The sequence below is a fragment of the Drosophila simulans genome, chromosome X (assembly GCF_016746395.2).
Source record: "Drosophila simulans strain w501 chromosome X, Prin_Dsim_3.1, whole genome shotgun sequence".
NCBI classification, from domain to species: Eukaryota; Metazoa; Arthropoda; class Insecta; order Diptera; family Drosophilidae; genus Drosophila; species Drosophila simulans.
In genome coordinates, this window is record NC_052525.2 from 10,057,898 (window position 1) to 10,083,048 (window position 25,151).

General features: G+C 44.1%; 1 protein-coding gene across 4 annotated transcripts in view; it reads right to left on the minus strand.

The window, feature by feature from the left end:
• The window catches only part of LOC6740063 (protein sprint), an 87,625-nt gene that overhangs the window by 6,389 nt on the left and 56,085 nt on the right, over positions 1-25,151 (minus strand). For all 4 annotated transcript variants that reach the window (XM_016180834.3, XM_016180838.3, XM_016180833.3 and 1 more), the window contains 5 exons: positions 22,727-23,156; positions 13,811-14,062; positions 1,829-3,272; positions 744-1,763; positions 433-687 (listed from right to left, as the gene is read on the minus strand). In XM_016180834.3, the coding sequence (XP_016038796.1) occupies positions 433-687; positions 744-1,763; positions 1,829-3,272; positions 13,811-14,062; positions 22,727-23,156 (3,401 nt within the window). The remainder of the gene's footprint in view (positions 1-432; positions 688-743; positions 1,764-1,828; positions 3,273-13,810; positions 14,063-22,726; positions 23,157-25,151) is intronic.

A 25,151-nucleotide genomic window follows, 5' to 3' on the forward strand; every position in this document is an offset into this window, starting at 1 on the left:
TTCAGTAATAACAAAGTCATTCGAGTTCGATTCTGATTGATTCATTGGCTTTGGTTCCAGATCTTTAAGTTCCGTGCACTCAATCGCTCCGTCAATCGATGACGATGTGCTGCCGCTGATAACCATATGACCATGGGGCACATGAACGCGTATGATGCAACAATAATAATAACAGATTGCAATTGAGCGTGATCCCCATCATCATCATCATCATCACCATTACTCCACTTCCCAAGCACACGAGACGACTTCTGAAGGCGATGTGCTGGCAGGTGCTGGCGACCAATTGACACGATTTCGATGCTCTATCAGTTGTATTCGTTCTTAGAGAACTTCGATTTATGACTGATAACCAGATTACACTTATAGTTGCTTATATACTTATTATTTTCCTGCTTGATTATAACCCAAAAGAATGCATTAACTACTCACATAAGACTTCACGATCCCGCATGCTGGGGTTCCGCAGAATTGTGGCCACTTTGGGTCGACTATTGGCCTTGCCATTGCCGGTGTTGTTGGGCTTGTGGTGTCCAGCACCATTCCTGTTCGCCTTGAGTGTGTCCTGGTTGCAGCTGCCATTGCTGCCGTCTTTGGTGCTTTGTAGTTCCTCGATAATAGTGTCGTCCTCTGAGAGAGCGGGTCGGCACTTGGACAGATGGATGGTGTCCGAATTGATGGTGGCGTCTAGAGGGGAATCAATATAAATAAGTGTGAATATAACTGGTATGTATATGGCTTACCATCGTGGGGCAGGAAGGTGTCCCATTGGGAAGAGTCCCAGGGCTCGGAGAAAATGGTGCCATCGTCGGACTGCGCCGAATCGATGCCTCCGAACGAGTTCTGGCTGAAGACGTTGTCGTAGGAGGAGAGCCGGCAACCGATCTGGCTCTGGAATGACTTATGGCTGCCATCGCATCCGAGTCCGACCTTGTCCTGTCCCAGGACATGCGGCTGCAGGGCGGCCGTTTGCGGGGGCGTTGAGCAACGTACCAGCTCTGGCAGATTGAGGTCGGGCAATCGATTGGCAATGATCTGATGGATGGTCAGCGTCCGCTTCTTTCCCTGCCCATCTGCACGGCTATCCCGGCCCAGCGAATTCTCCTTCTCCTGCCAATCGATGGCTGCCGTATCGTAATCCCCGCCAGCATGACTGCCCGTATCCTGCTTGGCCATAAACTCCCAACTGCTGTCCAATTGCCAGTGATCGATGCGATTGCGTGCCCGCTTGGTGGGCTGCTGTTGCTGTTGCTGCTGGGAAACCTTCGGTTTGGGCTTCAGTTCGTCCAGGCTGCCAGCTAGCTTCTCCAGATCGCTGGGCTGCAGCATTGCACCATTGCCGGATCCTCCGAAGCCCGCTTTAAGTGGTTCCGAGTGTCTTTGGCTGGCGTGTAACACTTGACTGCGATGCTGGCGACGCAAGATGGCCGTGGCTGCGCTGGTCAGGCCCGCCTGACGCAGTGCATCCGCTGGTTCCGCATAAAACGGACTGCCCTGCTTGCTGCGACTGGCTCCGTTGGCTTGTCCTTCGGCCGTGGGCGTCGTATCGCCACCATCGTCCTCAGCCGCCGTCATGGATTGGGTCATGGCCACAGGGGGCACTTGTCCCGAAAGATTTGGCAAGAGCAGGCCTGCTCGAGATCGAGCTGGCACATCGCCGGAGAACTGAAGTAGAGATTGGCTGGAGGATTCGTTGGCTGTGGCAGTGGTTTCCTCCTCGCAGGGCGTTAGGTGAGATTGCTGCGTCGGTGTGGGAGTGCTCGCTGAATAGGGGACAGAACAAGTTAATTTTTGGACAAGATATCACTCGAGGCGAATAAAAACTTACGAGTCTCGGCCAGCAGATCTGGTCGTCGGTTCATCACGCCGCCCGCCGTGTCCAATGCCGGGCGAAAACTGGTCAGCAGACTGGCGCGATCGCTGGGATCGTGCGACCAGACGTCCTCGTAGTCGCTGATCTTGTCGCTTAGCGCACTGGCGCAGTACTGCATCGGCGGGCTCTCGAGGATGTCCGACTCCTTGTAGTGCTGCGACTCCTTGCCCGCTCGCGACTTTCGGGATTTGCCGCCGCTGCTGCTGCTGCCGCCACTGGGCGTCAGCGGGGTCATGGGTGAGGTGAGCAACTTGCGGGCCGGCGGCGGCCAGCGACCATCGTTGGAGGAGGATCCCTGCGAGGACAGCGTGTCCTTGCACTCGCCCTCCGGCGACAATCGCTTGGCGAATGTCTGAAAAGTGCTAGCCTGGCCGTTGAGTAGGGCATTAAAGGGATTACTGGCCGCCGGCGTAGTAACCTCCACGAATTTGCCATTACCATTACCAACCGTCGGTCCATTGCCGCCGCCACCTCCGTTCTCCATCGAGAAGGTCACCGTGGTTGTTACCGTAAAATTGCCATTGGCACTTCCATTCTGGTCAGGAGAATGGGGCTTTGACCAACGCAGTGGTGGTGCCGGCGGCTTGAGATTCAGCGTATTTGGTGGCTTCGGTCGCTGTGGACGCACTTGATCCACTTCCGGCGCAGTTTGGGCCACTTTAAAGGTGCTCAGCTGTTGGTCCACAACCGATGGGCATAAAGGTGCCATGGGAGCACCCGTCGAACCGGGCAAATAATGCCCCGGATTGTCCACTGGCGACATGGTGAGTATCACCGAATCTACAGAATTCGGACTCAGCAGCTGCATGTGCTGACCTCCGCTGGTGGTGAAGGAGCTAAGGCTCGAGTTCGTCGTATCGGATGGAGTGCCCGCCTGGCTAAAGAAGCCCAGCAATTGACCACTTCCGGTGGGACTGAAGAGACCACCACCCGGCAGTGGCGGTGCTCCTGTGGGCGGTGGCTTGGACAGGGCATCGCTAAAGAAGGTGGCAGTGCCAAGACCACTGGTTTCCGTTAGTGAGAGCGGCGATTTGGCATCCAGCAAGTGCTGATCCTTTGACGGAGCCACCGATGGCGTTGTTGGACCCAAGAGAGCCGGACTACTCACATAGCTCCAGAACTCCTGACCCAACAGAGCCAGCGAACTCAGCTTCTTTCGATTGTTCGCCTCACGGAGGACACGTGGCAACATCAACTGCACCGGCAACTCATCGCAACATTGGGCATAGTGGGCAATTAGCGAGGGTATCGATCCAAACGTGAATCTCGAGCTCTCCAAGCTCAGGACGTTATCGTGCGACTGGATGAGATAATGCTCGATGTACGGCCCCGTATCCTGGGGCAATCTCACTGAAACGGCCATTGTATTCGGCTGGCTGGAACCACGCACTATGAAGGTCTGCAATTAAAAATAAAATTCACAGATTAGTAATCAGTCTAAGAGGTTTAACTGTTTTATAAATCATTTATTAATTTAAAACCACGACAATGTTTCTTTGCATTCGAGGATTACAGTTTCCATTTTAAGGCAAAGTTTTGAGCAAAACTTTGGTTGCACATTGCTTGAAAGCACATATATCAACCTTAAGATTTCACTGCCATCCCACAGGCTATAGATCAAAAATATTCAGTGTTATCTTTCCATATCTTTCGAGGTGGTTTAAGTCCTTAAGTGAGTCTTTTTCCTGTGACTGCGCGTTAAATGTTGCGTTCACAATTCGCCCATGAATTCCCACTTATGGATGATAAATCGTACCCTACTCCGCCCTCCCGCCATTCTTTCCATTCTTGCAACAATGCTTTTCCTCCTCTGGTTCTGGTTATTTTTCCCATGCCTTGCCACTTCTTGTTGTCGGGAAAAACTTTGCAGACGCTGCGACAAATCGCGTTGAATGGGAAATGGGTAATGCCTCTTTAGTCGCCAAAACCTGGTCAAGTATGGCCAAGACCTGGGCCAAAATTCTGCTCTGCTAATCGCCATTGAAAACTTTCATAATGAGCGTTTAACTTCCAGGCATACATTCCATAGAATCGAAGTCTTAAAGAACTCGTCCTTTTAGAACTAACAAATGCCTACATCATGTATTTCTTCAAAAAGTCTATCAGAATCCTAAAATAAAAATCTGCCATCTTAAACAAAAATATTATATTACTCAACTGCTCATGCCCACAGCACTTTTGTTACCCTGCAATTTAAAATTGCTCCCTTTTTTATAATTCCTTCAAAACGCAATTTTATTATAATTTGCATTCATAATCTTTCTCCAATCAATTCTGCAAAGTTCTGAGCTCCATCTCCACCTGACTACCAGAAATTCAAGAGGAATTAAAAAGCGACAACAAATTTGAGAAGGGAGAGGGGTGGGTGTATGTTCTTAAGTGTTTTCACTCAGTCTACAAAGATTCACTTTCTGCGATTTACAGATTCTCCCCGTCTGTCTTCTTCGCTGGCATTGTTGTATTTGCTTTTCAATTTCATCGCAGCAACCCTAAAAGCATGCAATTATATATGTACACACAACGACGCATACTATATACATATGTATGTACATATATAGTTATATAATTTTTCTTCTTCAGATTTCAATAAATGCCAACTGCGTGGGGGATGGGGGGAGGTTAAATTCGGAGGGGATTTGTGCACCCTGTGGCGTTGTTTATGATTTCTGTGCGAGTTGCGCACAATTTTTCAATAAGCAGTTGAAAGAAGATGATAAAAACCCATGAATCGGGTGGGTTTCATTCGTTTGGGGCTGAGGTTGCATCATTTTAAAGCATACTTTTCAGCTACTACATCAGCTTTTGATGCTATCACCCAAGGAGCGAAAAAACGAGAAAGGTATATGGAGCGAGGGTCAAAGATATTATACTGATTTAATAAGGCGGTCGCACAATGGGGGCGTGGCCATAGTGCTTGACCATCAAGGAAATGCAATTTATAGGAAACACAGACGACACAAACGAGCGTAGAAAAAGTTCCTTAACAGGCTGAAAGCCAACCAAAAGTGGACAAAAGGAAAACTTAATAAAAATCCAAGACGGCAAAAAAAAAAAAGAAAAGGAAAGCCAATGCAAGGAGAGTTGGGAGATAATGCACAAACGTTGCCAAGGATGCGGGCTGTAAAAGATGAATACGTTGCGTTTCAGAGTTTTAAGAACTTTGAAATAATAACACAATGGGCATTTTAATTAAAAGTCATAAGAAATGAGTTTAGCTTTTCAGTTTCAAGCTTTGAAAACTGCCAAACAAGAAAGACATTTTTTTAATAAAAAATTTACATTCGAAAAAGGGCAAACACTTTCGTACCGCACTGTACCCCATCGTGTGTGTCTCGGCAGTGCCTGCATTTTATTGGCTTGAATTGACAAATTTCATTTGGCTGGCGAACAATAAAAGGGCGTAACGGCATTTGCAATTGACGACAGATCAGTTATATATGGGCATATGTAAAATGTTAAATGATACGCATGTATGTATGTAGATACATATATAGTGGACTTTAAAGTGATGCATTAGTTGAAGGTGCTAACCAGACAGGTGGATGTGCTCGCAAGTAGTCGTACATATACGCATTCACCTGTGTGCTGTACACCTGTCACAATGGCTCTTCGTCGGCCATTTCCAGTTCCATTTCCTCGCTGCACTTGCATTTCCCCATTTCCAACAACATTTACATTTCGCTAGTTGGCCATGGCTCTTTGCAGGCTTTTAGCCATCGTCTGGCGACAACAAGGAAGGCCTAGAAATGCACACTCCAGTTCATTGACTCACAAAAAAAATGTGGCAGCAAAGTGTTGGCGAAATGGGCAACTGCAAGTGTATGGTATCAAAAGAAAAAAAAAACAATGCAATGTCCTTAAAAGGATGCTGATACTCCTAGATAAACTTGCATATTGCTAGCAGAACTACCATATTTTTAAAAATTAAATTCACCAGTTTATTCACCAGCCTCTATTTTGTCCAAGTGTAATTCCCCAAAGGATCTAAGGAAAGGGTGTGATTATTTTCGGTCTGGATACGGTGGATGCTTCAACTCTTCCCTCGCAAATTGCATTTCACTTGCACTTTTCCACTCGCCAACAGACTGATGGATGCGGTTTTGGTTTGCTTTTCGATTTGTTCTGCTCGCCAACCGCAAAAGACAGTTAACAGTTTCATTTCCGTGTTTGCAGCCACTGCATTTTCAATTACACAAGGATGTATGTGAGTGTCCTTGTGGTTTGGGCCAGAAATGTCGTAAATTTAAACGTTTTTATTGACCATTAAGTACGTGATATCAAATTGTGTGTTTAAGGAAGAGAATTAAATTTTACAAAAGGGAAACATTAAACGTGCATTGTTTCCGCCCTTATATAACGTTTGGTAATTTCTATTGCAATTAATTGACAGTTCAATAGTTGCATAACCGATTCAAGTTACATCTGCTATTTTATGTTGTTTATGTCATCAATTAAATCAAATCCATTTATATTTCCCTCGATTCCCTTACCAATTTCACTTTCTATTTGCAGTACGTGGTGTCCTCCCACCAAATCCCAGCTGTTATCCCATTCTGTCCGTAATCATTTATCTCTTTGCATTTATTTTGCATTTAATTGCATGTAAATTATTGTGCATTGGGCAGCACATGGACCCGAATGTTCGCACCTCCTGCCACGGATTTGAGTCAACTCTGGCCTCCCCACCCACGCTTTAAAAAACCCCAAAGCCCATTCCAATAGCGTTTCCCTGGATTCCCTGCGGCGTTGCAAATCAGACACAACACAGTACACACACACACACACACACACTCTCGCTCTCTCTCTCGAAAATAACGATTCGTCGCATTTGCACCCATTTCCGGTATACGATGCCCAATGCCCCTTCCTCCTGGGAGGTAACAACATTTCCGGTTTCCATTTCTCGCCGCGTGCCTTCGGGGCTGCATTTCTCCTCTCGAAATGTCCGCAGTGCCCTGGCCACTCCGCCTCCAATTTCGGTCGGCTCAATCACCATCTTCATCCTTGGCCAAGTCACCCCTTTTTTGGCCAGATCACAATGCGCAACGTGTCGCAGCTGCTGCCTGTCTGCCCTCCATCCCAATCTTTCAATTTCGCCCTGCCTGTTTGTGGTTTTGGCCATCGGAATCGAAAGTGCAGCCGTTGCCAAGTGCCAAAACACGGAGAAATATACTCAGCACGTTGCCAAATAACATACTTTATATTAACTCTGAATAAAGCGATGAAATCGACTAGGAGTTTTTCCTAGGAAAATGCCCCAAATATGTTGATTATGTTCAGCAAAATAAAATTCATCAAAAAAAGTGCTAAGTGGCTTTCTATCACATTTAGCTAGTATTTTTGGAAAAATATAAATATTTTTTATAAACTAATGGGCTTATTTAGTAAAGATTTGCTCAGTGCCATCGCAGGATGTCTGCTTTCTGGTCGGCGTAATCAAGTTTTGGCCCGCAAATAGACTCGTCGTCGAGTCGTTGGACTCGTTCAAGCGCCAAGTCTAGTCTATAATCATGAAATCATGCCACAAATGTTATGCCCAGCAGCAACTACATTGCACTGCCCACATCCCCCGTCCCTTCCAGTTTCCCCTCCTGCCCAGCTGTCTATCAATCATGACGCCATCAAAATGCTTGACAACAAATCTTGACTGCTTAATGGTCATGGACAACGACGAAATGGATTGGAAAGGCTGCCAAGCCAACTGCAGCCAAGTGGAATGGAGTGCAGCTACCGGGGAATTGGGATCTGAATCCGTATCTGGACCCGAGATCCCTGGCATGACGTGGTGCCAGATGGCCAATGAGCTCATCTAAAAGGGGCAGCACTTAAAGGACGAAGGAATGGTAATGGAAGTGCAATTTCCCCCTGAATGCAATGTGCATTGGCCGGATTAGATGTGCTACTTGAGCGGCGGATTAGGCTGCTTCAAAGGTACCGGATGACCGGAGAAATTTATTCAATTAAAGTAGAAAGCATCGGTGGAAGGCAGACAGTGACTTAAGTTGCTAGGGTAGTTATCTGTTTCGAACTTGAGGATTTCAGCCTACTCAAATCCACATGTGCTGCAATTCATAATTAATAATAGAAAATAAATAAACAAGTTTCGACCTTACACACTCCAAGCAGTACAATTTTAATTTATAAATTGTTAACGCGGCGTATACTTAATATGTCCCGACTGTAAAAAAAGGTTGCCTACTTTGCGGGGTCCTATGCAAATTACCAGCCAAAAAAAAAGCGAGGCCAGTGAAACTGTATACGCATTGGCATAATGATACCCATACCCATACCCATCCATACCCATGGCCACTCCCCCTGCTTCCACGCCCCTTACCATAACATTCGACCCCTGTTTTGAAGCCCCAGGGGCGCCGTCTAATGAGTGTCGGCGGTTTCTGTGGTTCGAGCAAACAGTTCAGCCGGCGGGGACAAGGAAAAAACTTGCATAAAATAACCAAATTATGCCAAGGCAGGACAGCAGAACTGGACCTGCCATTATCCTGCCATTCGCTGCTCATTAGACGGAATTCCCCAGCAATAGAATGGTGGCTTAGAAGGCGGCAGAGTGAGCAGCAGCAGCACATAATAAAAATCTCATATTTTATTGAAATTGGTAATGCGAGAGCAGGGCATGGAAATGCAAAGTGAAACCATCGCAACGCAGCGCGATGTGTGCGAACGAGAGGGTCAGAGGAGTGGAGAAAGAGAGGGCGCTTGTAATGCCGGTAGCTTTCATTTCGGTCCTTTCAACACATTTTACATTTGCATATCTCGTTGATATTCATTTTGCTGCTGCGACTGTCATTTCGGGAAATGTATTTTAAGATTTTCTGAGCAGCCATAAGTACATTTGAATTGATTTAGAATTTATGATGCCAAAGAGTAGATTTCAAATCAGTTATAAGTATTAACAAAAGACAGATCTTAAGTTTAGTTGGCGTACGTTATTAAATATTGTACTTAACTTAGTTTCAGGGCACAACTAGTTGGACTTTCTTTCTACTAGTAAAAACAAAAAGTTGTTCTCTTCACCAGTCTAATTTGCATAGAAAATTGAATTTGCTTGTAAGAGAGCCCAGTGTTTTGCTCTTTCTGCTGGTGGAGCCACCCTAGACCACCGACATAAGCCCACCCTAATCTGCTGGCATTTTGTGCCGCCTTATTTATGCGTTTTCGCCCAACCCCACCATCACTTTCACCTGCCAATGGCCTCAGTAAGCGGATTCCCTTTTTGCAGTTCAAGAGTCGAGGCTTTTCCCTTCGAAATCCACTGTACTCCTGCCCTTTGTGCCGCCTTAAGCTGATTTCCCTTTATTTCCGTTCGAGTCATGAGAACCCCAGTCTCTTCATCATTGGCCGGACAAGAGACCTCCGCTGGCCTCCAACCATCCATCCAACAGGACAAAGTGCATTAAACTTATTTGCCAGCCAAACGGCTTTCAATTATAATTTTTGTTAATAATTCATTAGCCCAATGTGTTGCCCAAAATGCAGTCAGACACACCAGGTTGCTAATGTTGCACTCGATCCTGTGGCTTTTCCGCCGACTGATGGATGCTGGTTATCCATTTTGTACTCCCCAAGGGAAGGGGAATGCACCATGTGCGTTAGAAAAAGCCACGCAAAAGTGGAGGAGTAATTTGGCAGCTGCGAAAAAGTTTTCACTTTTCACAAGTTTTATGCGCTAGAAATAATTTACCATAAGTACTAAAGTTTCACACGCAATATTAATATTAATATTAATATAAATTTAAAGCTAAAAACCATTATGTTTTTTAATGAGCCCAAGAATGTCAAACTAAATTTATATGGTTTGGACCAAATGGCTAGTTTTAAAGTGACTCCCGTGTATAAACACGTCAATAAATGCGACATAGTGTGGCTCCAACTTCCTGTGTGCCATCTTCTCAACTGGTTGCTGACTCCCACTTGGCTTGCCATGTGGTTGCTAATATAATTTTGGACACACTCGCATCGATGGAAGGAGAGCGAATCGAACTGGACAGACTGGACTGGACACATGTCTCGTCGTCCTGGCTGGGCATCTTCCCATCCCACGACTGTCTGCTTTCCCTTATCGCCTCATCAGCTGGCTAACTGACTGACTCTCGCTGTGCCTGCTGTTGATGGCCATTTGCCACCCAATCCAATCCTGGATCCTGGATCCTGGACCACCTGCCCATTCCATGCGGCGATGTGCGCCTGGGTGATAAATAAAAACTGTCTGCGCCTATGTGGCTACTGTCTGAATGTATGTATGTTTTTTAACATTTTTCTTCTCTTTTTTTTTCTTTTGGGACATTGTCTGACTTTTTGCCATGTAAGCTGAGACCAAAAAATAAACAGCACCCCAACCATTTTGATGGCATTGTCATTGAAACACATGCCAAACAAAGGATGCAGCCGAAAAAATTCAATCTCACTGTGTTCCGCATTTGCACCCATCCAATTCATCCATCCCTTGTGCCGAGGAACATTTGGCCATTTAAGGATGTCAATGTGGATTGGCCAAAAGCGAGTGGGCGTGGCACTGCAACATCGGCAGTAGCAGCAGCAGCTTAACATGTTCATTTTGGCCCGCTCAGCCATGAATTCATAAATCAAAAGCAAGGCGTCAATAAAGCAGCCAAAAAATAGTTCAAGAGCATGGCAAAACAAATAAATGCAGGATTCGTTGCGGGGATCAAAGGATGTTTGCTTTGCCCAAATCAAACTCATATTGGCGGAATGCAAAGTCCAACAAACAGATAGCAAAAAACCAAAATGAATGAATGAATCGATTGCCATGAATGCAGAGGGAATTTCACTTTTTTTTTGGAATTAAGATTCCAGCTGTCAGCAGGGAAAGCTTAGTTTTGTGCGAAATGGATTTTCCATTAAAAACGCGCTTCATTTCGGCGGAAAAACAATAACATGGGGAATTAACAATGTATTGAAAAAAAACAAACATGGCTGATACAAATTTAAATAAATAAATAGTAATAAAAACCCCAATGATAGGATATTTTAATATTTCTCTTTTAGAAGCCCATAAAATATGCTTTGAAAAATGGCTATGCTTTTTTAAGTATAATTTTATTTGCTCTACCGGCTTTTGAGCATTTTTAGCTAATGAAGTAATTCAATCTGCTGGAGGGTCATCAAATATCCATTGCTCACTGTACAGGTGACGAGCGCTAATGATGTCGCAACTGACCTCCCAATCCCCCAAGCGAACTCCCTCTTCGGCCGATTACCCAGACATTAAATGGTTGCCCCAGCTGTTGGCCAATCGTCCAACGCCCACACCCAACTCCATGGTCCATGGTTTGGTCCATAAAGCATCGACATTTGCTGCTAATTACATTCTGTGGTCGGCATAACAAATCCCGTGGCCAAAGGCAGCGAAAAAAATATATATGTATGTATGTATATATTTGAACTGGGGCGGAAATGGAAATGCGAGGCATACGCACATGTGACCACGCCCCCTGCTCCACGCATATTTATGATTGATGACGAAGGGCAGTCGGATGTGAAAGGTATCCGGAACAGGAAAAAAATATCAGCAGAGATGTGCAAACAAAGCAGGGGGAAAATCTGTTAAACTCTGGTCCTTCGAGCCGGATTCGATTCGATTCGATTGGGAGGCCAGCCTGGCCAAACAACAAGTAATTAAAATACCAGGCAGGCAAATGGATCGCACTTCTTTCACTGACCATATGACGCCACAATGCACTGTGTCCAGTTCGAACATATTGATTGATTTTTAATTACAAACTACACATATGTACAGATATAGCGAACACGGAGCTGCTGCTAACGGGGTAGGATGGCACTCCGATTGCAAGTCAGGTGGCCAGGGATGGGGGACTACTTCAATTTCAATTAAATGGCTTTTTATTAAAGGCATAAACAATGGCAAAGGAGGAGCACTGCGTAGTCGTCCTGCATCCTAATGGGGATTTAAGGACTTTTCCAAAGCGTTCACCGTATAATTGAGGCAGCATCGCTCGCTACCGTTGACGCATGCAATTAGCAATCGATGGAAAAAAAAGGGAGCATCCAATCGAGGATAAAAAGGGGCAACAGTGGCAAAAGGGGGCGTGGCCGGTGGCAGTTTTAAAGTGCAGACAATTTCCGAGGCACGACGCACTGAAACAGCAGCAAAAAGCAAGAAGGAAGAAGCAAAATGCAAAAGTTGGGGCAAAAAAACTTCTGAACAACTTCCCACGAAATCGAAATGTACTGCGAAAAACAAAAAATAATTAACTAGATTATTATACAAGTCTAGATGTTTCAACAATATTCAGATAAGTTAAAAATATTAAACAAATGAAGGGTTTAATTATTTATCTAAATACTGCATAAGCATGAGGGTTTTTGAATCATTTTAGTGAAACCAGGAGATCGAAGAATCCAAAGAAGTCTAAGTGGAGATGTCTAAATTTTTTTGCAGTGTAGAGAGGGAAGAAATAAAAACTGGAGTGGGCTTTTGCAAAAGGCAAACGGACGTTGCAATCAATGAGCCATTGTTACGGCGCGTTCAACGATTGAAAATTGCTAAGCTGGCAGGAAAAAAGAGGCAACCGGAGAAAAGATATTCATTCAAATAAGGAGGATGCGTGCCTTTCTCGATTTTGCAGTGCATCTCAAAAATATATATATTGTTTTCCAAAATATTTCATTATTAAGATTACAACAATGTAAGATCAAATGTTTAATTATCTGCTTTAATTATCTACATTAAAATGTAATGTAAGCACTTTAACAAAAATCAAGTGCAAGCTCACAAAGTTGGTAATTAAAACATTTTTTTGTTTACATACGCTGATTAAAAATTGTGATTGAAAAAAAGGGGTGAACATTTTGTGACTTTAATGAGTTTCCTGAGCAATCGGCGAACACGTGATAATTGCTGGCTGAGAACACAAGTTGAAGTTGGTAAGAGACTTTGCCTTATTGAATCTGTACAATTTGTTGGACATTCCATTATATAGCCCTTGTATTCCTTATCCTGGCTTTCAGCCATTACCTGTTCTATTCTATTCTATCTGCCAGTTCCACCCAGGCTCCCGTAATTTCAATTGTCTATGCAAAAGGCTTTGAATCACAAAATGGTCAGTACCATTCCTTGTGCACTGGGAAAAATTATGACTTGCTTGCGAATAATATAATAAAAATATAATATTGGTCTTGCTCTATGCACTCAAACTTCCTTGTAAGTTGTGAAATAAATTAAAAACTATTTAACGTTGCCAAGTTGTTCCAACTTTTTCTCAGTGCGGATTCCAGGACGTGCACCATCTATAGTCCGGCTCCAGCTCCTTTTTATCAAACCCTGCCTGCTGACCATTGCTGGCTTGGCCTTTGTTTTTCCCGCCTTTTGTGAACTGGTGCCCGTTGCTCATCCTACGTGGTTCTTCTCCTGTCCAAATCCCATTCTTTGCACCCATTGTCTACCATTTGCTGCTCGAGTCAGATAAATTTCAATGAATTTGCGAACGCAGCAGAGAGTCCCGATTCTAGTCCTGATTTTCGTCCTGGTCCTGGTCCTGTTCCTGGTTACATTTCTTTGTTTATCTTTATACATTTACAATTAAAAGGGCTTGGCATTGTTGTCCTGTCGTAATATTAATGAATCTTCCCCTGCCACCTATGTGTGTTTGTGTTTCTGCTGGATACGCAGGACATCAGAGGACATCGCACAGGACCCGCTGCTCGTTAATTGATTGCAATTTGTATATGCAAATTTTGCAGCGTATGAATGAGCCCCCATTCATTTATTTTCTTTTTCGTATTTTTGTTTTTCTGCCCTCATTGTTGTGCAAATTTGTGTGGTCACATGTGTTTGTTAATTTACCGCACACACCCGCCGCCATCGTTTTGCGATTCACCAAATTGCGTTATTAAGCTAAATCAATAAATTAATAATTATCGCCAGCAGGACGCACTCACCCCTTCCTCCTTGCCCTGGAGCAGATGAACGGCCCCGGAACGCTGGATGCCCGGCAGGAACCACATCGGATGGGTGACCAGGAGGCGCTCCATGAGTCCCAGATCGCATGGCGGCGAATTGTCGCTGGAATCGCGGCTGCTCTCCTCGCCCTCGTCCTCCGCCTCCACGGGCTCCTCCTCGTCGTCCTCGCTGGATGTCTCGCCCTCCGCCAGGATGCCGCCCTCGGAACTGGACACCAGAGATGTGCGTGACTGCAAAGGGCAACAGAATGGGTAAAAATTAAAAAATATACTAATGGATTGCAATTGACAGCTACGTTTTAAGTATTTTCTATAAATAAAAATAGTGATTTCAGCATTGGAAGAATAACTAGACAAATGCTGACCATTTTTGGTCAAGTTATACCCAAAAATCCCAGCCCAGTTATAGAAACCGTTAGTACTGGTCATTAGGAGTATAAAAGTGAAATTTTTCACATTTAAGCCAAGCTATGAAGACAAGGACTTTGGAAAATACCGAGTTTTTGTCATTTTGATGGATTTCAATTTGACAAACCCCTTTTTAGGCTAATGTACCACATTATGGCCATCGAAAGGGAACCGAGTGGAGTAAAAACTTCCTGAGCAGCTGCTGGAACGCACACTTGACCAAGTTTGGGCACACCAGTTCGTCGCGAATGGAAAACCAGGCCTGGCAGACGAATCTGCGACACTTGACACATTGCCTCTGGCCACATTGCTCGGTAATCTCCATCCAGTTGCGAGTGCAATTCCATGTCGTGATATTTTCTAGAATGGCTCCAAGCAGCTCAGCATTAAAGCTGCGTGCGAAGAGCGGCCCATCTAGAAATTTCCAGCAAAGTTTTCCGGTGGAAAATTTTGCCGCAGGCAGGGTTTGCAGGGCAAACAAAGCGAAACAAAAACACAACAATTCTATGGCAGCAGCAGCAGCAGCAGCAGTCGCGTCGTTCGTTGTAGGCGTTTTTAATTGAAAATTGCCAAGGGCTGGCTTTGAAGTTTCCCATCTCTTTATTTTTGCGATGTAGCATACTTTTCAGCAGTGGGCGGAGGTTATTTGGGGGTTTTATACGCTAAGTACAGGAGTGTGTGTGCGGGTGTGTGTGGGTGGGTGTGTGTGTGTCATCCCTCTCTCTGTCAAAGATGATGATGTTTGCCAACAGCCAGCGATGCCAAAATTGAAGCCACAGCTAATGCTTATGCATTAGAAAATTTATTAGAGAGTAGAAAAGATGGCTGCATGTGAAAATAACTTGCAACGAGTGAAATATTTCAACAATTTGTTGCATTCTACCTCTTAAATTGCAATTTGGAAAATGGTTACTGACTGTATTTAAGATTTTATATATTAGCAGCTATTTCATTGATTCAAACGAACTGATTTCTGTTTAGTTAAATGCATATTTACATAATTAGAAATTCCTTTAAAATACCCTGATTTCGCACGGCTGTACCCGTTTAATTTAAAATGCTTAATAATCCCTTCATTAGAGGACGGAACCATGGAAGCGTTTTGTTTTGGCTTTTGAAAAAAAGAAGTCTAGTGGTTGTCACCCCTTTAAACTTGACTCGTTGCCACTAACAACGCCACGGATCCATGTTGCCTCTTCCTGTTTCCCTCCGTTGGTAAACCTTTTATTTATTTTTTTTCGGTCCTTATAGATGCTAAAGTGGTGGCAAGTGTCAAATTAGGTTGGCTGGCTCACCTTTTTGAGATACATCAACCAAAGATGCATATCTCTCTCTATTGCTTTAGTAAATTTGAATTTGAATAACGCTCCGGCGGTGAATTTTAATTTTTGATGTCATTTATTAAACGGGTTGGCCGTGGGCGTGATGGGTTGGGATTGGGTTTGGGTGGTGGTGGTGGTTGGGGCCAAAGTGGAGAGATCAAGTTTCAGGGTGTCATTTCAGGTTGCTGGTTGCTCAGTGCAGTCCCTTCTCGTTGACGCATTAATCATACGCCGCGTTGACAATGGCAGCAGGAAATAAGAGCGAAAGAAGCTGCCACAGACATTCAGAGACGAGGTCTTAAGACAAACGCAATGAAATGGAAATGCAAAATGTTCGTCTGTTTATTTGCCAACCATTTAAATGCGAGTAATATAGAGGGGGAGCACAGAAAAAAAAGGAAAGCCCCAGCAGACAGATGATGGCTGGGCCAAAAGTGGAAGCAAAGGCAAAAAAAAAAAATGGAAAATTGCGCAAATCCCTTGAAGAAATGTTTGAAATTTTTCAGAGCTCACAGCGGGCAGCCCCCCACAAAGAACCCGGCAAAATTGTTGCAAAATTATGCTTAAATCAAAAATCACAGCAGCGGCAACAGAAAAACGCGCACTGCAGGCGACCGTTTTCAGCGGATGGCAAAAAGGAGTTCGCCGCAAAAAAGGACGACTTCGGCCGGGCAACCCTTGTGTCCCGGGTGTCCTGGCTGTCCTGGGTATCCCTGAATATCCTGGCTACTCGAATGCGAAGGCGGAGCGAGGTGACTGCGAATGCTGCGCATATTTTATACCCTGCATTAGGTCTTAAGTATTGCTTATTACGCCAGCAATGGGGTCCTTTTTTCGTTTTGCCTTTTGATTCGCTCGCCCGGGTGGTCAAACTATTTCCAAAGTGGTCAAATGAGGGAGGGGTTTAATGTTTGGGACAAATGCAACCCAAATTCAGATACCTAATGATGTTCATTTAGAAGCGAGACTAAAAATAAGCACTGAAAGTCAAGGTAGAAACATTTCTCTACTTGCAATTTACTTTATATTTAATACAAAGGATCTTGCCACTTAACTCGAAGTTAAATGAATGCCCAATAATGGAAATGAAGCCATAAAAACATTTCTTCTCCAACGCTAGGACAACGTAAATGGAACGCATCAAGGATAAACACAAGGATCTACTCTATCAAACAAGCAAGTTCCCATTTCCTCGCTCTAATGCGATACTTATTAAGTTAGCCTAGAGCTTCCCCCAGTTCGAATATTATAGCTATCTGCCCAGATCCCACTCATTTGTTTACAGAATTACCAAAACACATAAAAAACACACACACACAGGCATGGACTTGCAAGGATATCTAATAGCTTTATGTTGAATGAAGCTGGAGGGGATTCCTTGCAGCAACCCCGAATAAAAAACCATAACCGTGCCCAGAATCGACTTCTGAGTAGCCTGGCTGCATTTTTGAGTGGCGAAAAGTGGATGTGGCTGTGTTGGAAATCCAAGTAGAGGGTTGATGCCGCCAATCCTCCCAGTCCCCAGACTCTCGACTTTCCTTTTTCAAGGAAATACACTCTGATTTACGCAGCGCATGCTAAAATAATAGGAAAGCCATTGAAGTCGTTCATAAATAAAAAATAAAACGTAAAGCTATGGCTATCAGCTACTTTCTAATCAGCTAAATTGTTGTATCTTATTTTATTTGATTTGACAATAGATGTTATGCATATTTTGTGTTTCTCCCAGTGCAACTTTAGATTTGTTCCAGTGGCACTGAGCTTCTGTATGGGCTTGTTTGATTTTGGCTTCCTAAAGGGATCTCGTTATGCTGGGCAAACAGTCGCGACTTTAAGCCCATTCTTCATGTATATATGTATGTATATGTGGCTTCCTTGGAATATGTGCGAGTGTATCTGACAATGCAACAATGGCCAGCCAGCCAAGCCAACCAAACTGAGCGAACCAAGTTGGGCCAAAAGCCGACTTTTGTGCCATGGCCAACACTTTCACGGTCATGAGAAAGAAGCGGAAGTTGAAAGTTGGAAGTTGGGTGTTGGGTGTTGGAAGTTCGAGAGCCAGACTGCGACGACAGACGAAGAAAGTATTCTGGGTTCCGTTCTGGCAGATGTCGAAAACGAACATCATTCTCAGGTCTTGGAAAACCCCGCTCCCCTCACCTTCCCCCACCCCATATTTGGGCTAAAATATTGGCAAACAATTGTCTGCGTCTGAGGCTTGGTCTGGATTTTGGTCCTGTATCTCTATCCTGCCAATATTGGTGAAATACTTTTGGCCAAAACTCGATGGCAATATAAAAATTCCCAGCCATTGGCACAATGCGCTGTGTAACTTTACAAGGGCGTTTGCCATTTAATAAATTACACAACAACGAGCAGCAGTGGGTAAAGTGAAATAAAAATAAAAAACAAAAATGAAAACGGGCAAGGGGGGAAACTATTTATTTAACGCCGCCCGAAAACGGGCAATGAAAATTGTTCAAATGCGACAAATGAAGGGGATCTTCAAAAGGAAAAGGAAAAAGGAAAAAACTGCATGAACGGAAGTTGCATTGCAGACTGGCGGAAATGAAATCAGGCAATGGAGTTGAAAGAAGTTAAAGGACTCGCCATGGAAAATAATAAATTAAGGTTTTAAACGTGCAAAGAAAAATTAGAAAATGCCTTGGAGTAACATAATTGAAATATTTTTAATGCAAGATGTTGTTTTAATTGATTAAAGTGATTTGTTTTTGAAAGTAGTTATTGAATACGATTTTTATGCCTATTTTATGTTCTACAAATTGTGGGGTTTATAAAAGCCTGCATTATATATAAATTCCCACATAGGGTTATCTCTTTTTGAGGTTGGAGAATTGGCCTGGGGTTAATTCGAAACGATTTCACACCCCCCCATTCACTTTTCCCTTCCGTTGGCTGCTCTACCGTCCGATCAAGATAATGGACTCACATGTGAGGATTTTGGGAAGTGTGAGTGCGAAATCCCCGCATAAAGCTTCTCTTATCGGAATTGCAGGTCCCAGCGTGAAATTAATTTCATAAAAATCATACACATAGAACGACTGAGTGATTTTACCGCCATTGTTCGCACAAAGCTGATTAACAGTCCCACTGTGCACGGTGGCGTTTTGAACCCAATCCCTGGCCAAAATGGGCAAAAAAAAAGGGAAGAAAAATCCCCTTTCAACTAATAGTTTGACAAAAGGTGAGAGCGATAAGCTGCCGTGCACGTGTCTCAATGGTGCCGTCTCTCTCACACCCGCTGTTGCTGTTTCTGTCTCGTGCGGCAAATTGCACTCGAGACTGAATTATTGCCTGACGCAGCGCAGGAACCAATGCACAGCGAGAAAAACTGTCTAGCAAAGTGGAGAGCACACAGTTTATACCATATATTATTCAAATACTCACGCAATAGTGTTCCCATTTCGTTGCAAATTATATTTTTTCGATTGGTAAAATAACTTTAACTATCTAAAATGTATACAACTATCCGCTCAGTGTATCAACTGAAAACTAGCAACAACACGGCAACATAAAACGTGCACAGCACATGATAGCATAGTTCGCGCAGCGGGAGAAAGAGACAAAGCGAGTTGGGGTGAGTGAGAGGGCAAGAGTGCAGCAGCAGCCGTGGAAATAAAAGATAAATAGCAGCCACGTAAAATGTTGTTGAATGTTTTAAAAAACCATAAAAACCACAGAGAATTACATTTAATGGCAGCAACAGCAGCAGGATGCCGGTGTCCCGAAAAAATGGGTAGGGATAACCGCAATGGGAACAACAGCAGCTAGACATCACACAGACTGACTGATGTACATATGTATGTACATGTGAATGTACATATGTGTCTGGTGTGCATCCTCACAGGTCACATATCTGGTTGCCCTTTGAGCATACAGACCACTCGGAAAATATACATGCACATATATCCATAAAGAGATTCAGAGATACGCTAATATGCCATTGGACTTAGAATTAGCTTTAAAGTACTTACTAAGTACTAAGAACTAAGTACTAAGTAGTACTTAGTATGCAATTCTTTGCCAAAAATGCAATAAGTTGTATATTAATTAAGGCTGTGAAAATAATCTCCCTAATGAACTTAAAAAAAAGACGCTTCGAGTTTAAATCTATTTGTAGACTGTCGCACCATGAATGCATAATTAAGAAGCGGAAATTCGGCAACACTGCACAATTTCGCAAAATGCAAACCAGTAAGAGTCTGCATAATTAACAAACAAGCCGGCTGGGAAAATGTGGAAATTGCCGGCGGCGTTGGGGAGTAAGCTTACGTATTCTAAATACCAAATGGACGAAATGGTCTAAAATGTTTGAAATGGGAAATGCAATAAACATTCAGCTCAAGTAATAAGCCAACACATAAAATACGCCATTAAATGGCCGATGGCCAAAACGAAGACGAGACGTTCAAATGGCCAGTCTGCGGAGTGAAAGCAAGCCAAGTCTTTTGAGGGGCAGGGCAAAAAGTCTGGGCAGGATTGGATGCTGTCAAAAAGTCAAAGCCATTAGGCACACACCAAAGAAGATGCGTCCAGCAGCGACAAAATTGAAACGAGATATGGCAATGGGGAGGAAGAAGTGGAGAAGTGGAGGAGTGGAGGAGTCCCAAGTCCTTACCACTTTCGACACCAAAAACTAACGCAAATGAACAACGAAATTTAAGCACCAAGCACTTCATTAGATGGACTTTAAAAAGGCCACAAGCTGGCGAGTTTGGGGATCAAAGTGGAGCTCGGGTGACCGCAGGACATGCTACGTACAGACGCCTCATTGGCTTTGACAGGACACAACAGAACTGGCAGGGCACATCCCTTCGAGCCTGATTGCTGCGGCGGTCCTCGTCCTTTTCGTCCTGCCCACCTGACAATATCAGCAAACATCTCTCGCCTGACAAGCGCCGCAAGAGGCGAACAAAAAATGCCACCGTGCTTTGGCATACCCTATGCATCAAAGGGGTATTAACCTTTTAGATGTCCTTACAACGTTAACACTCTGTATTTTACAGCAATGCGTATTTAGCTGTGATGTCAAAACACGAAATACGGATTGAGTTATTCAATCTATAACGTTTTTCAACTCAATATTTGACTCAATGTCAAAATACCCCTTCTCAGGGCATCGCGCAACAAGAAAAGCCCCGGCAGAACATCCTTTTCAAGGAAAAACAGGCCTCAGTGGTGGGAGTCGGATGCTTTAAGCCGCTGACAAAGCTCCTCTAATACCGCTGCAATTAGCAAACCTGTGCACCTGAGCAAACAGATGGCCCCAAAAAGGTTGGGGATTCACAGGCGCGGAGGAGGGGGACAAAAACGAGGACGATGTCCACTCGACATGGCCGGCAGCCAGGAGATTAGAGCCAAAGTTGTTTATGGCCAAGGGAGGAATCGGTGGTGGTCACCACCGCCGGCAGGGATAAAGCATAATGAAAGTAATAAAGTTCCACACAGTTTCAGACTCAAACTCAGCCCGTTTGGCCCCCAAACTCGAACTCAAACTTACATTTGATCGGCGCCTGGCGATAAAAACTTGTGTACGCCAGACAAGCGTAGCATGTCCTGGCGAATATCCTTCGACCAGCCTTCCATCCATGTGTTGCATGTGTTTTTTGCATCGCTCTGCGGTCGTGGCAACAATCCTGCACCGGAAAATATTGGCCAGCGGACAGAAGGACCCGTGGACACAAGGACAACCACTTTGCAACCGGGGCAGACACTTTTATCGCCATCGTTGATGTGTGTTCGGCTTGCTGTTGTTTTTATTGAATATTCATAAATGGCCAAAAAAGACCAGAAGAATCGAATCGGCAACTAAAATGGTCGCTTGTCGGCGGCCTCAGCTGTTTGGGAGGCTCGGCTGTCTGGCAAAGGAATCAATATTTTATGCCCAGCTGCTGGTCGAAGTGGAAGATTCTAGCAGCCAGAGGAGCAAGGCAGGATAAACCGGGAGAAAAAGCAAGTGTTCTAAGGATTTCAAATTGTTTATGGATTTATGCTTAAAACACGAAGTTATTTATGTTGGGTTTTGAAACGAGGAGAATCTATTTTAACAAGCATCTATTTTTGTAATAAAATATACGTATTTTTGTTCAGTGCAACATGGGCAGCCTGCAAGTGCAACAGGATGTGCAGGCAAATTAAAATGTGAGTACACACACACACACATGTCTGCTGATAGTGCCACGCCCCAGACGAGTTTGTGGTTGCCACGCCCCATTTGCAACATTTTGAATTCCGTTGCCAACGATTTTATTGCCTAATTCTGGGAGCTAAAATCGAATTTTTTGGCAACGAGATGTACTTGAAATGGCCCTTTTGTATGCTGTTCGTAAATTATTATGCAATTAGAAGGCATGACTGACTTTCTGGCATTTTCGAATGCTTCCCCGAATTGATGTGGCATAGCAACGCATATCAAATTAACTAACAAATTGACTTGTCAAACTCTTTTCTGCCCCACGGCAACGCCCACTGCCTTGGAAAAGGAAATTACAAGCCATTTGGCAGACAGGACGAGACTGCGGGCATACAACACACACACACACACAAAGCATTCTCAGTTATTAATGAAGAAATCCCAGGGAAAAGCACGCACGACCAGCTCACAATAATGAGGAAAATGCAATGGGGGGGAAATTGGAAATGACGGAAAATGGAGCGCGGAGTGCGAAAAGCGACGTGTATTGTAATTTTTATATTTGTATATATGGGGGGTATATATACCGAAGCGAAGTCATTTGATTTCATCATTTAATGGACTCCCGACACAAAATTATCATTGCCATTGTAAGGACCTAAGACCCATTTCCGTTTTAGCCCATCAACGAGGCAACACGTAGCAAATTATGAATGAAGGCCTGGTAATTGCCACTTGGCTGCCACACATGTGGCAAGTCCTCCAAATGGAGGCGACACATTTCAGTTGGTTCTCCAAGGGATTGCAAACTGAGTGAACTGCGCAATGAACGGTGGCAAATTACATATGAGCAGCCCGAGATGGAAGCCCCAGGAGTCTGCATTAAATATGGCTGATATAAAATGAGATGACTTGTTGGTTTCGAGTTTGCCTTGTATCTTTATAATAACAACTATATGTATCACATTCATTCATGAATGTGCTCTAATTTAAAATAAACAGTTAACTCACCTGACTGAGTTCATCCCGAGAGCGACGCGAGCACTTGGGCAGCAGGGCCTGCATGTCGTCCTCAAAGGCGCCACCATGCGCCGCGTCCACGACATCATCCACATCCGCATCCGGATCGACGCTGCTGCTCCGCCGGCTATCTGCATTCAGATTTTGCTTCTGATTTTGATTCGAGTCCAGGCCCGTTCGATTTGTGGCTGGTGTCATGGATCCTGGCTGACTGGTCGTGTTATTGTTGTTGAGATTGGACTGCGCCAGGACATTCAGTTTGGCGGCGAGACCCGCCTGTTGCTGAGATTTTTGTGACTGTTGGCCATTGTGATTGTTGTTTATATTGTTATTGTTGCCCGTGTGGGATTTACCGCCATCCACAGAGGCGGCATCCAGGGAAGAGGGCGTGGCTACGCCAGAGGGAATGGGTTCACTTGTTCTGCAAATAAAAAATGAAAATGAAAATCAGTCTGGAGTATTGATATTGCAAACAGTAAAGAAAAATGGCTAAGCGTTTTCTAGTTCTAAAAAAAAGGTAATTCAATTGTATATTTGTCTTATAAACATAAAAGATCATGAACAAAAGTTCCTTAAATTATTCATGTTGCTCTTATTAAAAAGGCAAGGCTTTCTGAAAAGTGATAGCTTTAGTTAAATGGACTTCCATCCTTCGATTTTGGGGTGTCTTAAAGTCCTGTCAAGTAAAAAAAAACCCCATCCTACTACGCTCAAACCCATTTGTCAGTGGTCTACCCTCAGTCAGCTGTCAAAAGGTTAATTTGCGACACATTTTTTTTCGTTGCCTCCAATGCCGTCGCCAAAGTGGCTGAATTCACGACAAGGACGAAGGACGCAGGACTCGCATCGTCATGACGCCTCAAAGCGGGCAATTTTACGCCATTTTAACAATATTTCTACGATAGGGCACAACAAATGTTATTAATGAATGGCTAGAGAAATGGCTAAAGAAAGCGAAACAGAAAGGAAAGAAAAAAAAACAAATTGAGAGCCAGCATGTGCTTCCGCCTTCAACTTCAAGGACTTCCCAACCACAGGACAGCCTGGCTGTTGATGGATCAGCGCCCTTCCACACACAAAAGGACCTCTTGTCATAAACAAGAAGGAGATGGCGAAAAATGCCCTACTTCGCCGTCGACTACATATGAAAAGTTGTCAAACACTCTGACATAATCATGTCAAATTAACGCGGAACAAACAGGATGTCAACCTTTCTACCGACTTCGTTGGTTCCTCGGTTGGCTGGTTGGTTGGGTGGATAATAAAACACTCGCAAAGAATTAGGCTTTGGGAAAACTTGGGGCAGGCTCAAGGACACGCCAAGCCGCAAAGGAAAAACACGCTAAAATTTATGGGGATTTACAAAACAAACAAACGGCGAGCGATAAACAAAACAGGAAAATGACAGCCGGGTAGGAGAATCGAAAGTAGGCATCGGTTCCATAGCGCCCACTCATGGCAATTAAGATTAAGTGGCGACTATGTGTATAAACGGTCGAGGTTGAGGTGTCCTGCGGCCAAAAACCTTGAGACTCCGAACAGAAGGTCAACACAGGCCATAAAACAAATGTAAACAACTTGATTGGCGAATGGCCAATAGTGGGAAAGCTTAACAACTACTAGATTACAAAACCAACTTTAAGTGAATAACTTTAAGACAAGTTGTACATATATCGTAGTGATTTAAAAATACAAGAAAATACACATATTTTCCCTTTGCAACTCAGCTAGACAGTTTATAAAACTGCAAGTATTCGAAAATGTCGCTTTCATCTCAATCTTTATTCACAATCAGGAGTTGCAAGTGCCAGAGCTAACTCAATTATTGGTCTGTAGAAATTTGAAAAGTTTAGCTCGCAAATAGCCAACCGTGATGTTCCTTGAATCGGAAGTTTCGTTCGTACTGAAATCCGTAGTGCTGCCCTTTTTTTTCAGTTCCATCACCCAGTGCAATCACAGTTGGCCTGAAAATTGTCAAAAGTTTGCCCTCCATCCAATGCTCGTATACATATTTACTCTTTGTGCTCCAGAGCCCAGATGAAATCAAAGTGTGGAAAATAAAACAAAAAGTAAGCATATGTACGGCAGCAGAGGTGCAGGATATATGGTGTCCCGAATCGCAGGATGCGGGTCTAGCTTCAGCTGGATGCGGTTGGATTGGATTGGATTGGATTCGAGTTGGTCAGGAGCGAAGGCTTGCGCAGATGAGAGGGCGCGGGGAAATGCAAATTAGTTGTGACAGCTTTCAAAAAGTTCAACATAGTTGTCGATGGTTGCCCCGAGTACTGGGTTTCGTCCTCCTCACTTGGCAGCTGACACATCGAGCTGGAGGAGATGGGTGGAAATGCACAAGAGTTCACAACGTTCAAAGTTCATATGTGCACTCCAAACTTTGCATTTAAGTTTATTTCAGTTT